Source organism: Arvicola amphibius, chromosome 15, assembly GCF_903992535.2.
Source record: "Arvicola amphibius chromosome 15, mArvAmp1.2, whole genome shotgun sequence".
NCBI classification, from domain to species: domain Eukaryota; kingdom Metazoa; phylum Chordata; class Mammalia; order Rodentia; family Cricetidae; genus Arvicola; species Arvicola amphibius.
The window spans coordinates 5,410,555-5,425,609 of record NC_052061.1 but is presented as its reverse complement, the minus strand read 5'-3'; the positions used below and the strand labels follow the sequence as shown (position 1 = coordinate 5,425,609).

The window sequence follows — 15,055 nt, the reverse complement described above, 5'->3', positions numbered from 1 at the left end:
TGAGGTGGGGAACTAGGACCAAGGCCAGTGCCTGAGGGTTTCAGGATTGACCCTAAGCCGCAGCCGCGCCAGCTCTTTCCTTTGCAGGTGTGAGGAATGCCTATCTGGGTTGCCTTTCCAGTGCTGTACCACACAGAGGGAGAGTACCATCCAAACACAAGGCTGAGCCTTGAGGCCCTGGAACCTATATCTGGGTCTGCTGCTAACCCACTATGTGACTCAGCTGTCACCCCAACTGCTTAACCCAATTATGACATGGGGTAGAAAATATGGTCCCCAGGCTCCTTGCTGCTCCAGTGTCCAAGACAGTCCAAAGATGTGTAACTGAAGGAGTCTAAAGAGGGAGCTTAGCTGGGTGGGCCAGACCCTCAGGGAGACCTTGGTATTGTCATGAGAGAGGACATTCCTATGGGGACCCCTATCCTTTGGTTTATAGTCCCAAATCCTTTGGTAGATAGTCCTAGTGCTAGCTACTCGGTTCCTTACCGTCTGACACAGGACAGGTTTTCTTGTGTGAAGTGGAGGTTAGAGTCACCAAGCCCCACTACTGCAGCAGAGAGGTTGACAAAATCAACTGGTGGGAAGGAACGGGTGTGACACGAAGCAGGGCCCAACTCGGGAACCAGGAGTGTCACAGATGACTCTCCAGTTCTGCCTGTATACTATACACACAGGGAAACTGAGGCCCACAGGCCAACGCTAGACATGGGGAGCCAGGTCACAGGGCCAGCGGCTTGACCCCACATCTCTTTTCCAGCGATGCCTTTGACTTCAACTACGGCGTGTGTGTCCTGAGGATGCGTGAGGGGCTCAATGTCTCCGAGGTGATGCAGATGCACAGTGAGTACACACTGCATCCCATCAGCCCCTGTCAAAACCCGACAACTCTTCTAAGCCGTGCGAGGAAGAAAGGGAAGAATTAGGCCACTGACTTGTAGATAGCCAGTCCTTAACGGTGCTTTGGAGCCCGTGGTTTCCAAACGGAAATGAGGCCCAGAATGGGGAAGTGACCAGGTCAAGGTCATGCTTCCAGTTAGGCGCAGACAGGGAACTAGAACTTCCTATATGCTGTGAGGCTCAGTTAACCACATGGGTAAAGAGGATCAGAGAGAGAAAAAGGCAAAGAGGAGGCGAGGCGCCTGCCCACATAGAAACACCACAAGGAAATACTTAAAGGCCATGGGCACTGGACCATCTCAAGGTCTCAAGTCTGTCCTTGGGGCTCAGAATAGGAATGTACCTGGAAGTTGCCCCTGTTGTGGAGAATCTGAATCAGTGATGGTTAGATATGAAAGACCAAGAGAGGTCAGGTCTGGCAGACACGCCAGCAGGACTGTTCTTTGCAGGCAGGGGTATTGTCATCAGGGGCCAAGGACATGCCTGCCCATAGCATCTAGACAGTAAATATTTATGCAGCCACTGTGACAGAGTCAGCAACCAAGATGCTGTGACGGCTGTAGGCAGGGGACACACAAAGCCCCTCCCCACCCAGAGTGCCGCCTCTGGGGACAAAGCAGATGCTTACCATGGTGGACGTGAAAGTGTCCTGAGGAAATGGGTGCTGGGTGCTCAGAGGCCTCTCTGAGGACAAGCCTGCCTGTTGCTGAGAAGAGTGGAGCTGGGGGAAGAGTGGCTGGGGGGGGGGCACCCTCCACCAATAAGTGGTCTGTCTTGTAGAGGAGCAAGAGGAAGCCAAAACAGCAGGCTTGGGGACAGGCAGGGCGGGATCCAGGGCAAAGGGAAGCAGGCAGCAGTCAGTTACCCTGGGGAAGGGCGGAGGGACTTTCTTTTAGTGTTAGGGGAGCCCCATGGGGTGAGGACCCCAGCATCCCCAGGCAGATGTACTTTCCCAGCTGTCCCTCTTTTTGTAGTTAAAAGTGTTTGACCCAGTAGAGGAAGGCAGGGGAGTCAGTGGCAGCAGCACTAAGCCATCCCTCTGTGTCTGGTACGGGGCAGCTCCCCCAACTCAGAAAATCGGGGTGCTCTTGGACTGTGGGGTTGCTCGTGTCAGGTCATCTGGGAACTGGGCCAAGAGTAAATGGCTTTCTCTCGTGACAGTGGTGTCCTGGAAACTGAGGTCGGGTTGCTGTAGGTTTTGGGTTCCTGTTGAAGACGACCAACCCAGTGATGACTCTGGGGCTGTGGGCTGAAGTTCCACCCCTTGGAAAGTCCCCCCACCCCAGTCATGTTTAAATGCCATACAGAGAAGAGTAGCATGCTGTTCCCTTCTTTCAGGGACACCTGGGATGAGGGGAACTGGCAGCAGGTGCAGGGGTGTCCTGCATTTGTGAGGGGGAGGAGAAAAAAATGGGCAGGCTCCATCTGAACAGGGTTGCTGCAGAGAAGGAAGAGCATGCACCCAAACAACAGTTGCCCCACGTCCTCAGGGTCCAGGAGAGTGGAGCTGGGAGCCTGGAAGGGGCTCACTCTAAGAAGCATGGGAAAAGGCCATTAGTGGTGTCTGGCCAGGCCTGCAGGATGCCTCGGGCCACTGCACACCCACCTTGGTGACAATGGCCAGCCCATCTCATTGGGAAAGCTGGCTGTTTTCAGGGAGGTCCTGGCAGTAAGCCTGTGGACTCTGCTCAGACCTGCCCCTTCTTCAGCAGCCCCAGAGGCATTGGTACAGGAGAAGCAGGCCAGCACCATCTTCCAGTCGGAGCAAGGCAAGAAGACCATCGACATCTACTGGTTGTTTGATGATGGAGGTCAGGTCCCCTCAGACCTCTCCCTGTCCCCTGGGACTCTCTGTCTTCCGGGTCTCTGGATCTTCTGACCTGCCCTTCTAGGCTGTGCTTGCTGAGGTCTCTGGTGAGACCCAGAAGCCAGCAAAGTGGACAGAGGCCTGATCTTAAAACACAAATCCCAAACTTTAATGATTCTACTTTTGATAGAGTCAGAAAGAGACCACAGCCCTGCCCTAACTGAATATATCAGCCATGTGTGTTTGTGGGTTCCACATCAGTCCTGTCCTGCTGTAGATCAAAATACTGAAGAAAAAAAAAAGCCTGTATCAATCATATACAAACTAATTTTCCTGGCACCATTTCTTCCACAATAAAACCCAGGAGCAATTTTCATGGTACCTGCCCTGTGGCAGGTGTGACAGGAAATGACCTAAGGGATATGCAAGGCCCTGCGTGGGCTCCGCACAGATCCTATGCCTTACTGGAGAAGGAGTGTGGCACCTGCAGGTATGGGCGTCAGAAGGAACGTCCTGGAGCCAAGTCTCCTGTGGATATCCAGGAGTAACTGAGTAGCTCACTGATACCTATGCAGGCTGGGCTATGTGAATCCATGCCTGGCAGCAAGCGCTCTTGTGGGCTAGTGCAATACAGTCTTTCTCTCTGGAAAAAGGAAACTGAGGCACAGAGGGGCATAGGCTGATCGCACATTGGCGGGCCTTGCCTGGGTGTGGAGAAATGACAGGGACGGATGGCTCCTACACGTTGGTCAGATGTTCAGTTTTCAGGAAATAAGTGAGGACCATCCTGATGGTCACGTGCAACCTCCCCATCCCCACCTCTCATGCCAAGTGCTCAGTGCCAGTTTGCTTATTTAAAACCACCTCATTGGCTGGGGGCATGGTGTCATATACCTACAATCCAAGCACTCTGAAGGTAGAGGCAGGAGGATCAGGAGTTCAAAGTTGGCCTCAGCTACATAATAATACCTTGTCTCAAAAAGGCCAAATGACTGGGAGACAGAGGCAGGCAGATCTGAGTTCAAGGCCATCCTGGTCTACAGAGTGAGTTCCAGGACAACCAGGGCTACACAGGGGGAAAAAAGGCAAAGAAAAAGCCTAAACTCCTGCATTAGCCAAATAAACCACAGCCCACTGAGCACCAAAGCCAGTTTAGTCTGGTGAGTTCCTCCACAGCTAAGGTCCAGAGGGGAGGGTTTCGCCTTGGCAGTCTGGGGTGGAAACACACAGAGGACTCTGTCCTGAAGCTGTCCCTCTTGCCTCCTGGGATTGTCCCTGCCAGGCCTCACCCTCCTCATCCCCTATCTCCTGCACCGCAAGAGGAGATGGGGCAAATGCAAGATCCGGGTGTTTGTTGGGGGCCAGATCAACAGGATGGACGAAGAGAGAAAGGCGTAAGTGGGGACCATGGGGCTGAATGAACCTGCCGTCTTGCCTCCCTGAAGCTGCCTGACTCCCTGTCCTGTACCCACCTGTGTCCCTGGGTGGCCCTGAGATTGTCCCAAAGCCCAGGCCAGCTCTCTCCAGCCCATCGCAATGGTGCCTGGGACTCAGGCAGGAGCTCTCTCCATTTCCAAAGTGCTGGCTTCCTGTCGCCCCCTAAGATGACCCAGGTGCCCTGGTGTTCGCTATGATAGGAACAGGTGGTAAGTGCTGGAATCACGAGGCTCTCCGAGGACAGAGTCATGGGAGAGGTAGGATGGAGGTAAGTCAAGCGAGACCTCAACCTTTCGTTTTTTATTTTTAATTTTAATTTTTTTAGAACCTTTCTGACACCGTCCCCCAAACAGGGATGCAGGTTCCCAGAGAGACACGAGGTAACCTAAGTGACCAGGAGCAGTAGCAAATGATCAGAAAAACAAAACAAAACCACTAACAACAAAAACCCCACCAAAGCTTTGGTGAGAAGTGATTTTAATTCCCTCTCAGGTCTCTGGCTGATTTGGCCAGAGATCTTGGTGTAAGGCTAGCTTATTTTTGAACTTATTTGTCCTGTCTAAGCAAACAGAGCAGGCCTGGCTCACTGGCTTGGCAGACCATGCCATCTGGCCAGAATTCGCTGACTGTGATGTGTTTATATGGGTTTTCATTGTTACCTTTTTCTAGCAACAAGTGTTTTCCGTTTAATTAGAAGATAGAATTTGCTTCTGAAACGTGTCTTATTTAGCCCTTTTTAAATGGCTGCCACACAGCTCCCGAGGCCCTCTGTCTCTTGAGGGAAAGAGGTTTCCTTTTGCTCACGGTCCTGGAGGTTCTGTCTAAGGCCCCCATCTTGTGATGGCCTTCTTACTGGCAGAGACCTGAGGTTATAGTGACATAGGACATTACCAAGATACAGGCAGTGTGTTTGTGTGTGTGTGTGTGTGTTTCCCTCTTTCTCATGTAGTCGCCAAAGTGCAGTTCAATCATAAGATGCAACCCCAATGAACGGGTCCAGTCCTAAACATGCCCCAAAGGTTCTGCCCATAAACACCAGAACCTGATTCTGTTTCCATGGTCACACACACACACACACACACACACACACACACACACACACACACACACACCAAGGATTAAATTTTAACCTGAGTTCATGGGGTAAACGGTATGCAAATCACAGCACTCAGGCAGAAGGTGATTTGTCTGAAATAGACACAGAAGTACACAGAGAGGCGTGGCCCCGGAGGCGTGGTCGTGGGGCGTGGTCGCGGAGGTGGAGGTGTCGAGTTGGCAGGCGTTGTAGGGGAGGAGCTTGGCAACGGTGACTTTCCAACAAGGGAAATTAAGATTAAAGGTCAAAAATGAGACCAGCTCGGACAAATCGGGGCAGTTTGCCCCAAGAAAAGAGCCCGCTGCAGGCTCTAGGCCAGGACAGTGCTGCCCTGAAGACAGGACGGGAGGCGACCCCTGACCCGCATCGCTCCTCCTACTCCAGGGTTCCGCCTTTCTGCTTTCTTCTAGTCACCCTCTGAGTTTGGGAGACCCAGCGGTATTGTCCCTGTCACCCTCTCCTCCTCCCCCTACCTGTGGAGAGAACTTTGCCAACAAAAGGTTCTTCTTTGGCAAGGCCAAGGGCAGTGGTGAGGACAGCAGCACCTGGCTTTCAGAACGCTTCAAGATTAAACAGACCAGAAGGCTCTGGGAAGCCTTTGCTTCCTGTCCCAGCTCTGGGTGGCAGCTGGGTAACGGGAGGTTGACTTAGCTCAAGGTGTTTCCCTCAGATAACAGCCTGTCGCTCTTACAGCAGTTATAAAAAAAACAAAAACAAAAACAAAAAAAAAACCCTTCTGTCCCAACTGCCACTTAGTGGGCTTAGGCGATCTGCTGTCTCTATGCCCAGGCCTGCTGGGCCCCTGACGTGTTCCAGGATGAGGCCACCACAGCTCTTCTTTTCAAACCCTACTGCTGGGAATGTAGCACGGCTGGTTATGTCTGCCGTGTGTGCGCGAAGCCCGGAGCATAATAATCAGCACTGCATATGTAGATGTGATCGTCAGTGCTGGGGAGGCAGAGGCAGGGGAGGCAGAAGTTCGAGGTCTCCCTTAGCTATATAGTGAGTTGGAGGCCAGGCTGACCGACAGGAGACTTGGTTTCAAAAAACCAAACCACGTTGAGCAGCGGTGGCACACGCCTTTAATTCCAGCACTTGGGAGGGAGAGACAGGTGGGTCTCTGGGTTTGAAGCCAACCTGGTCTACACAGCCAGTTCTAGGACAGCCAGGGCTAGCAAAAAAACAAACAAAAAAAAAAACCCAAAAAACCCTGTCTCAAAAAACAAACCAACCAAACAAAAACAAAAACAACAAAAAATCCAAACAAACAAACAAATGAAAAAGGCCTGGTGGACTGAGGGGGTTAGAGAGATGGTTCAGCCATTTTTAGTACTTCCTGACTTTGTACAGTACTAAAGTCGGAGTCCCAGTACCCACATGGGCAACTCACGCTGCCTATAAGTTTAGCTCCAGGGGATGTGACATCGTCTGTCCTTCTTGGACATCCTTACACATACGGCATACACACACAGAAACACACACACATACATGTAAATAAAAAAAATAAATCTTAGAAAACAATTTTGTCTCACTCCTAAGCTCAAGAGCCATCAGGGGTCTTGTCATAGGGCCCCCAGCCTGAACCGGTCAGCTCCTTCTTCCTAGGATGCTCTGTGCATCCCCAGTCATTTCATCTCCCACCTTTGCTCACTGACTTCCTCCTCCGGTGAGTCCAGTAGGCCTCAGCTCAGCAGACACATCCCATCCTGGGGGCATCGCCCATGTTTTGCCTAGGGGCTCTGACCCAGCACTGGGCTGGAGACCCATAGGTATGTTCTGAAAGATCCTTGGGTGATTCCAATGTGGATGTTGCCCTGTCCCAGCTCCTTGGGCCTATAGCAACCTTCCCAACCATGTACCAGCCAACCAGATGTGAAGTCTTTCCCGACTGCATAGACCACATCTAATGGGCTTCTCCATTAGATGCCGATTTGGTGCCATCTAGCATGCAGCTTTCTGGTTTTCTTCCTTGCCTCCTGTGCTAGCCACATCTGTTCTGTTCGGCGCTACCCATCGTCAGGTGCGTGAGAAACATCAGAATGGATGGATACTGTCTTTTAAGTTCTGCATCTCTCTTCCAGGATCATTTCTCTTTTGAGCAAGTTCAGACTGGGATTTCATGAAGTTCACATCCTTCCGGACATCAATCAGAAGCCTCAGGCTGAGCAGTGAGTTCCCGTGTGACAGAAAGGCCGGCAAGGGCCCTGTAGATTCCTCTGCTTGCTCCTCCCTTCTTCCAGCCCCCTGGCTCCTGTGCTGCTTTTCACACTGTGACTCAGGAAGGACCTTTGTACATTCAACTGCTTCTCCACCCAGCACCTTCTGCCTTATATACACAGCTGGCTTCAGAAGGACCCATTTCCTTCAGCTAGCAGAGAGGCCTTCCGTACCTGTTATTCCCTATCGGAGGACTCGGGGTTTATCTTCCTCAGATACCTGCTTATTTGTATTTATTTGCTCACTATCGCCCAGCTGATCAGAAGTTCGATGAGGATGGGGTCCAGTCTTTCTTGTTGACAGTGGGGTAGCTAGCAGTACTTGGGGGAGGGACCAGGTCAGTGGAGGACATATGAAAATTTGACGAATGTCAGACCTAACTGTCAAGAGTTGAGGCCACATATAAGTCATTTAATAAAAATGACCACATTGGATAGTCCTGGTCTGAGGAGTATGTCCTGTGGGTGGTATCCCGACCTTGCGCTCCCTCCAAGTTCCCGTCCCCTGGAAACAAGGCCATGTCACCCAGCCTTACCTGTACTTTCTTTCCCAGCACCAAGAGGTTCGAGGACATGATTGCACCCTTCCGCCTGAATGACGGTTTCAAGGACGAGGCCACTGTCGCCGAGATGAGGAGGGACTGTCCCTGGAAGATCTCAGATGAGGAGATTAACAAGAACAGAATTAAGGTGCAAGACAGGGAAGGGACTCACCAGGGTCAGGGTCCCAGCTGTGTTGTGTGTCCCTATCCTGAGCTTTGGATTTCCCACTAGGCCCCGCCCTGCCTTCCCTTCCCAATGTCTGAAATGTCCTTGGGTTACATGACAGGACTGAGCCATGACATTGTGGAGCCCCATGCTGTCTTTGGTGGGGTAGACTGGCCCTCCTGCTATATAAACGGTGCTGGCCACTGGCGGGTTGGGGTCCTTCTTCCAGAACTGTGTGTAGGATGGGGAGGAGGCTGTTTTGACATTGGCTACAGTGACATTTTTAGGTGGAATGAATAAATGGGCAGACCAGGCACCCAGGGGCAGACCTTACTTAGTCTCTCAGTAGTTCAAGTCAGGGGCCCTGAACTGGGGCCATTTGCCACCCTTCCCCAGGTAGGGACATTTGTCAACCATCTAGAGATATTTTTGGAAGTCACACCTCAAGGGATGTATGCAGCAGATATTACATACTACATAGACACAAGGGGAACTGATACATGTCCTACAATGTACAGGGCAGCCCTCACAACAAAACATTGAGCATCCATGATGTCCACAGTAAGATGGTGAGAGTCCCAGACTTGGCTAGCTCACTTGCCTTGGGTTCGTTTCCCTACACTGAGTATCCATCCACTTTTAGGTCCCAGGAGTTGACTTCATTTCTGAGGGACTTGAGACGGCCATAGATTAAGGTGTGTCTGCCAGCCATCACCCCACACCTGGGGACTTTAGAAATTTTCCCAGCCTGGAATCAGCTGGCTCTTTACAAAGTACTGGACAAGCAAGGTGTCTAAAGAAAGCCTTCTCAAAGTCTGCCACTGCTTGTCCCTGCTCCAAAAAGTCCCCCAGTGTGTCTTCTGTGTGCCCAGCACTGAGCCAAGAGTTAGCTCTTTTGCTCTATATTGTCCATATCCCCTGGGGAGCATAACATCATACCTATTTTATAGAGTGGCACTCTGAAGCTCAGGGAGGCTCTCCTGGGGCTGAGGAGTCAGGAATTGTTTAGGGGCATAATTCTGCATCCAGTCAAGCTGGGGGTGGGGTGCTGTTGAGGAGGTAGGAAGTGACCTTGGTTCCCTTGGCCCCAGTCCCTTCGGCAGGTGAGGCTGAATGAGATTCTGCTGGACTACTCTCGGGATGCTGCGCTGATCCTCCTGTAAGTCTGGCTGGTGGGAGGAGTGGCCGGTTGGGATGTGGGCTGCAGCTCAAAGGGACAGAGAATGCTGCAGATTCAGCTTGGTGGGTGCTCAGAAAACATGGCCAGTCGGATGTCTGCCTCTCGGCGCTGGTCTGAGTGTCAGCTGGCAGGTCACAGGTCTCACGTGTCCCGGGCATTGTCGATCTTCCTTGCTGTCCCTTGCTTACGCTTTTTCGTGCCAAACAGGCTTGGCAAACGGAGGCAGCTCATCCCAGAAGCCAGTGGTGTCTCCTAGTTTGGAAATTGCCCTCATTGGCTATTTGCCATCCCTTAATGATTTGAGTGTCCTTTCTGGACAGCAGGAGTGGAGGCTGCTCCAGCATCAGTGTTCCCCCTGGACCCACACCCAGTTCACGTTGCCCTCCAATGTTAGCCAGGGCAGAGCCAGGGAATGGGGACAGTGGCAAGGAGGGGCCTCCATGTGACTCTGATCTCTCCAAGGCCAGTAATAAGAACATGGCCAGCCAAGACATCTGTATCTATACCTTAGGGTAATGTGGATTTTTATTAAGGCTTTTCCTATGCTTGCTGGGGGCCAAGTCCTCTCTCTGCTCAGATGGGACCTGCCATTTGCAGGGACTTCTACCACACAAGATCATAAAGCCCCTAGCCTAGCATATGGAGCTTGCTTTGAAATGCAGATGGGACTCAGACCAGGGATCCTTCTACCTCTGCCTCTCTGGCAGTCAGCAACAAGGAACATGTCAAGAGGTGGCCTTCTTTTCAAGGAATGTTCTGATATGAGCCACATGGGATCTTATTCTTATTATCCGCAGGAGTGTCAAGGAGGAAGGCCAGTGCAGTCTTCCTTGATAACGAGAGGGTCACTGTTATGGACAGGTGATGGGCACATGCGCTCTCAGCAGCATGCTTCTCGGTGGGCATGAGTCTAAACATCCTGGCAGACCTGCCAAGTGTTATCCGCTCTGGAGAGCGAGCCCGTATCTGCTGACATGAACAGTACAGTCGGCTCTCTATTGCTATGATAAACACCACGACCAAAAGCAAGTTGGGGGGAACATGTGTATTTCAACCTACATCTTATAGGCTGTCATCCAGGGAAGTCAAGACAGGAACTCAAAGCAGGAACCTAGAGGCGGGAGCTGAAGCCGAGGCCATGGAGGAGTGCTGCTTACTGGCTTGCTCTTCATGGCTTGCTCACTCTCCTTTCTTACAGCACCCAAGGATGGTACTGCTCATGAGACCTAGATTCTCCCATATCAATTATTAATCAAGAGAACACTTCACAGGCCATGAACATATGAAACGTGTCACTGCTGAGGACACTTTCTCAGTTGCCCTGATCTTAAAAAGCTGACTCTACTTTGTGTCAAGTTGACCAAAAACTAACCAGGACAAGCAGTAAGGGTGTGGCAAGGATGGTTTACCTACTGCAGAGAGGCTTCAAACTCAGTGCCATATTGGGTGTAGGATGCCCAAGACTCAAGAATGGTGCATTCCCAACCTGGTTGCCCTCTAGATTTCATAGGTCATATATATAAATGACCTATTATGTGTGTGTATATATATATATATGCATATATATATATATATATATCTGACATTGGAGTCACAAGAAGAGACTGCACCAAGGAGTCCCTTGGGGTGACAAGAGAAAATGGGGTCTCTACTTCAGTGAGAGGTACTTCCTTTTCAGGAGGAACCAGCACTGTTTCCCTTAGGCCATGTAAGTGCCCCTTTGAGAAGATCAACATGACAAAAAAGACCTAAAATGCCCAAGGCCTTCTGGCAGATAAACAAGAAGGTGGCAGGTGAAAGCTGAGAACAAACACCGTGGGATTGTGATAAGCGTGGCATCAGAACCCTGCTTCTGGAGGGTCTGGCCCTTCAGTCTTGTCTGCAGCTCCGCAGGGGTCAGATGGCACCAGCCAATCACTCAGTGTGGAAAGCAATGGTATTTTGTTTCTACCACAGGGTCTGCTCAGCAGCTAATGGTTAGAGAGATGGGAAATCTGCCAGAGTATGACCCAGGCCGGGCTGTGGGGACGGGGGTGTGTCTCTTGGACAGTGCTCCAGCTGTAGTTCCGGACAACACTCACTGAACCAAGGTTTAGGAGTCATGTCTTTCGTTCACTCAGAGCTGTAACCAAATACCACACTCCGGGTCTCTTATAAACAATGGCAGCTCATTTCCCATAGTTCTAGAGGATGGGAGGGCTAATCTCAAAGTGCTAGAAAATCTGGTATTTGGTAAGGCCAGCTTCTGGTCATAGACTCACATGTCACTGTGAGACCCCTTGTCACTGGGTCCGCATGTGGTCGGACCTCTCTAGAGCTGTTTTGTAAAGCAGGTGCTAACCTCTTGGTCTGATCACCTCCCTAAACCCCTAGCTCCTAAACCTCTTGCCCAGCACCCTCTAAGGGCAGAGGGAAGCATTCCAATGGGTTGGATTTTAGCTGGTTCTGTCTACTCAGATCACAGCAAATGGCTTGCTGACTTTGTTCCTGTGAGTCACTTCATATGTGTCCGAGGATAGACATTCAGAGTCCCTAGTGATTCGTGCTGTTCTGTGTAGAGTGGTGGCCAAGGCACAGAGATCGGACCTCATGTAGTTGCCAGTCCTTCCCTGGGCCACCCCAGAGGACACTAGGGCCTACACAAGCTTTTCCTCAAGGGCTGGCTCCCTGTATTCAGCTCTCAGCTAGCCAATAAGTGGGGTCCCACACAGGAAGTTACCAAGTTAAACTCTGCCTTGAAACGCCCTTCTGTGTGGCTTACAACATTGAAAAGGGGTCAAGACTGAGACAACAAGGCGTTAAGCTAAGTGCGTGCCCTCTGAGCATAGGGCCCTGTGTGACTGCACTTCTGTGGTCTGGTGACACCCATTGTGTCTGAGCACCTCCCAGGGCCTGCGGGAGATCATGTTTTCCTACTGAGGAAAGGGGTTTGCTTTACCACCAGCACCTCTCAGAGAATGCTCCTCAGGCAATGTTGGGCCCAGGGTGTGGCTTGAGTCAAAGGGCAAGGCGGTGGAGGTGGCTTTATCCCCCTGCTCCAAGACATCTAACCAGGTGGGGGACCTGGGGTGTGACCTCTCCTGAGTGCAAGGGTGGGACACACTACAGCTTCCCTAATGTAGTCTCTTCAAAGAAGCAGGCAAGCAATTATGACCTGCTGTTAACTCACTGTGTAACCTCAGTAAGAAGGCCCGTATCTCTCTAGCCTTGGTTTCCCTAATGACCTCCGAAGCAGGGTTCAAGATTCTCTTTCACCAAGCTGTGACCCCACATTTATTTGCTATTAAAATGAATCTAACAGAGTGGCGGTGGCACACGCTTCTGATCCCAGCACTCTGGAGACAGAGGCAGGCAGATGTCTGTGAGTTTGAGGCTAGCCTGGTCTACAGAGTGAGTTCCAAGACAGTCAGGACTGTTTTGCAGAGAAACTCTGTCTCAAAATCCGCCTCACCCACCTCCCAAAAAAAGATTGCAAAATGAACGTATCTCTTGGGGGCCCCATGAGAATTTTCCTAAGTAGCACCTTTTCTTCCCTTTCCTTTCTACCCCCAAACTTCAGAAGTCAAACTCTCTACAGCTAGGCTTGGCAGATTAGCCAAGAGCAGCAATGGTGTGTCCAGTCACCCTGGATTTGACGCCTGCACAAACCCCACCCTAGTCAGCAACTGCAGCTGTCACCCCACAGGGCCCCAGCTCTTGGGCCAACTCCTTGGGGAACACAGAAAAGCTGTGTGTGGGTGTGTGGGTGTCACAACCCTCCAAGCTGGAGACCAGCCCGGATTTCTCAAGGTGTAGTTGAGGTCAGGTAGACCTCATTAGACCTGGGAACCCTAGAAGTTCAAATTGTACAGTCTCTCCCAGAAGGAGGACCGGAAGGGGCTCAAGACCCCTGTCACCAGATATTCAAAGGACAACAAGCAAGCAACATCCCTCTCTGGGACCGGGTGCAATGGCCATCTAATCTAGTGCAGGTTGCAGGCGGAAGCTGGCTGTCTGCTCATCAGTGGCTTACCTGACACAGCACCTCCACAGCTCCACCCACATGCAAGAGTAGCTATACCTGCTGGGGCGTTGAGCCGGCACAGTAACCAGCCCCACAGCCTCCGACTGGGTTAAGGGCCTGTTCCGATGGCTCTGCTCATGGATTTCACTTCTGACTCTAGCGCTGACCCAACACTTCCCTGCAATTTTGAACAGAAGTTGTTTTGTTCCCAGTTTTGCTCTAAGATAAGCGGTTTCAGGAGAGCATATCCTGTTGGCAAGAGTCAGCGTGTCATGCCCGTGCCGGAGTGAGTTAAAGGTACAGTCCTTGGGACAGGGTCACAGGCTCCACTGAGGGAGGGAACTTCATGAATACTGTAGGAACTACGAGTGTTTCCTGACTTTCAACTGGCAGGCCCCTGTGCCCTGTGGCCTTTGAAGTCAGTGAATTAGGTTCCCAAAAATAATACAGCCTTTCCCAGATGGCGGTGTCTTCGGCCTCAGGAGTGCCTGTGACATCTAAACTTGGCCTTTCTTCTCTTCTATGCCTTTTCCATGGACAAATGCTCTCGAATGAAGATGACAGCCGCTTTGTAGGATAGATGATGTGCTTGCCCCTTCCCTGGTCCTTAGGACCTCGCTTTTTAAAATAGGGCAGAGCTTGTCCCGCCGGTGTTCCGGCCCTGCTTTTTAGTTCATGGTCACAGGCTCTTAGTGGGCATGCAAGGTTGTAGCAAGCAGGTGCAGCTGGGTAGAAAAATCTAGGGACTTGGCTGGAGGCCCATCTCTACCACCTGCACCCTGTGTGTGCCCACAGACAGCCTTCACGCGGAGTACCTGTCACCTTAGAGAACTCTGAGGCTCAGGGCCAGTCGGGCACTTTGCCAAAGCCACGTGGCCGAGGACATGGCAAAGCCGACGCTCAAGCAGCTTTTATAGGGTCAGATTCTGAACTCTGAACCCCAGTGCAAATCTGCCTGGCTGGCTGCTCCAGTTGGCCTGGGGTACTGCCGGGGCCCTGTCCACTGGTGGGCTATGCTAAAGCTTGGGTGAAATCGTGCCTGTGGAGGGGCTGTCGGATTGCCAAGTCCCATGTAAACACTGGTGTCCCAGCTTCATGCACTACAGCTGGTTCTGTGGGATCCGGTATTTCCCAGAAGCTGAACCGTAGGCTTTGGGACTTAGTCCCAGCGCATCTTTAGAATCATTAAGATGGTAGAAAAGTCACTTTCTGGTGTAAACAGCCAAACATGACTGAACAGCTTTCTAGAACATCTTGTTATTTGCACAGTGTTGTGCAATCGGGACAATGGAGTCCCGTGAGGCTGTGTTAGGGTTGCCCTGACAGCCTGCCTCCATGGGGCAGGGGGCGGGGCCAGGACGTACAGCCAGGGCACCTGAACACATCACGCTGTGGGTCTGGGAAGGTGTGTGGCTGGAAAGGCCAGCCTGGTGTGGTGCTCAGGACTCGGTGGGCTGGCCTCTGTCACTCAGCAAACACCCTGCTGAACCTGGCTGTCTCAGAGTGTATTCCAGGCACAGAGGGAGCCGGGCGGTGGTGGCGCACGCCTTTAATCCCAGCACTCGGGAGGCAGAGGCAGGCGGATCTCTGTGAGTTCGAGACCAGCCTGGTCTACAAGAGCTAGTTCCAGGACAGCTAGTTGCAGCTCTAAAGCTGCAGAGAAACCCTGTCTCGGAAAAAAAAAAAAAAAAAAACCAGGCACAGAGGGAAG

The 15,055-nt window shown here is 51.6% G+C and overlaps 1 protein-coding gene across 3 annotated transcripts in view; it reads left to right on the top strand.

Annotated features, from left to right (window-relative positions):
* Slc12a3 (solute carrier family 12 member 3) overlaps positions 1–15,055 on the top strand; it is a 35,407-nt gene that overhangs the window by 19,475 nt on the left and 877 nt on the right. Inside the window, exons 19-25 of one of the 3 annotated variants that reach the window (XM_038312809.1) lie at positions 758–870; positions 1,879–1,920; positions 2,607–2,708; positions 3,987–4,098; positions 7,319–7,405; positions 8,008–8,143; positions 9,253–9,320. In XM_038312809.1, coding sequence (XP_038168737.1) covers positions 758–870; positions 1,879–1,920; positions 2,607–2,708; positions 3,987–4,098; positions 7,319–7,405; positions 8,008–8,143; positions 9,253–9,320 — 660 coding nt within the window. Of the gene's footprint in view, positions 1–757; positions 871–1,878; positions 1,939–2,606; positions 2,709–3,986; positions 4,099–7,318; positions 7,406–8,007; positions 8,144–9,252; positions 9,321–15,055 lie in introns of all 3 variants that reach the window. The other 2 variants (XM_038312808.1, XM_038312810.1) reach the window with 2 other exon arrangements.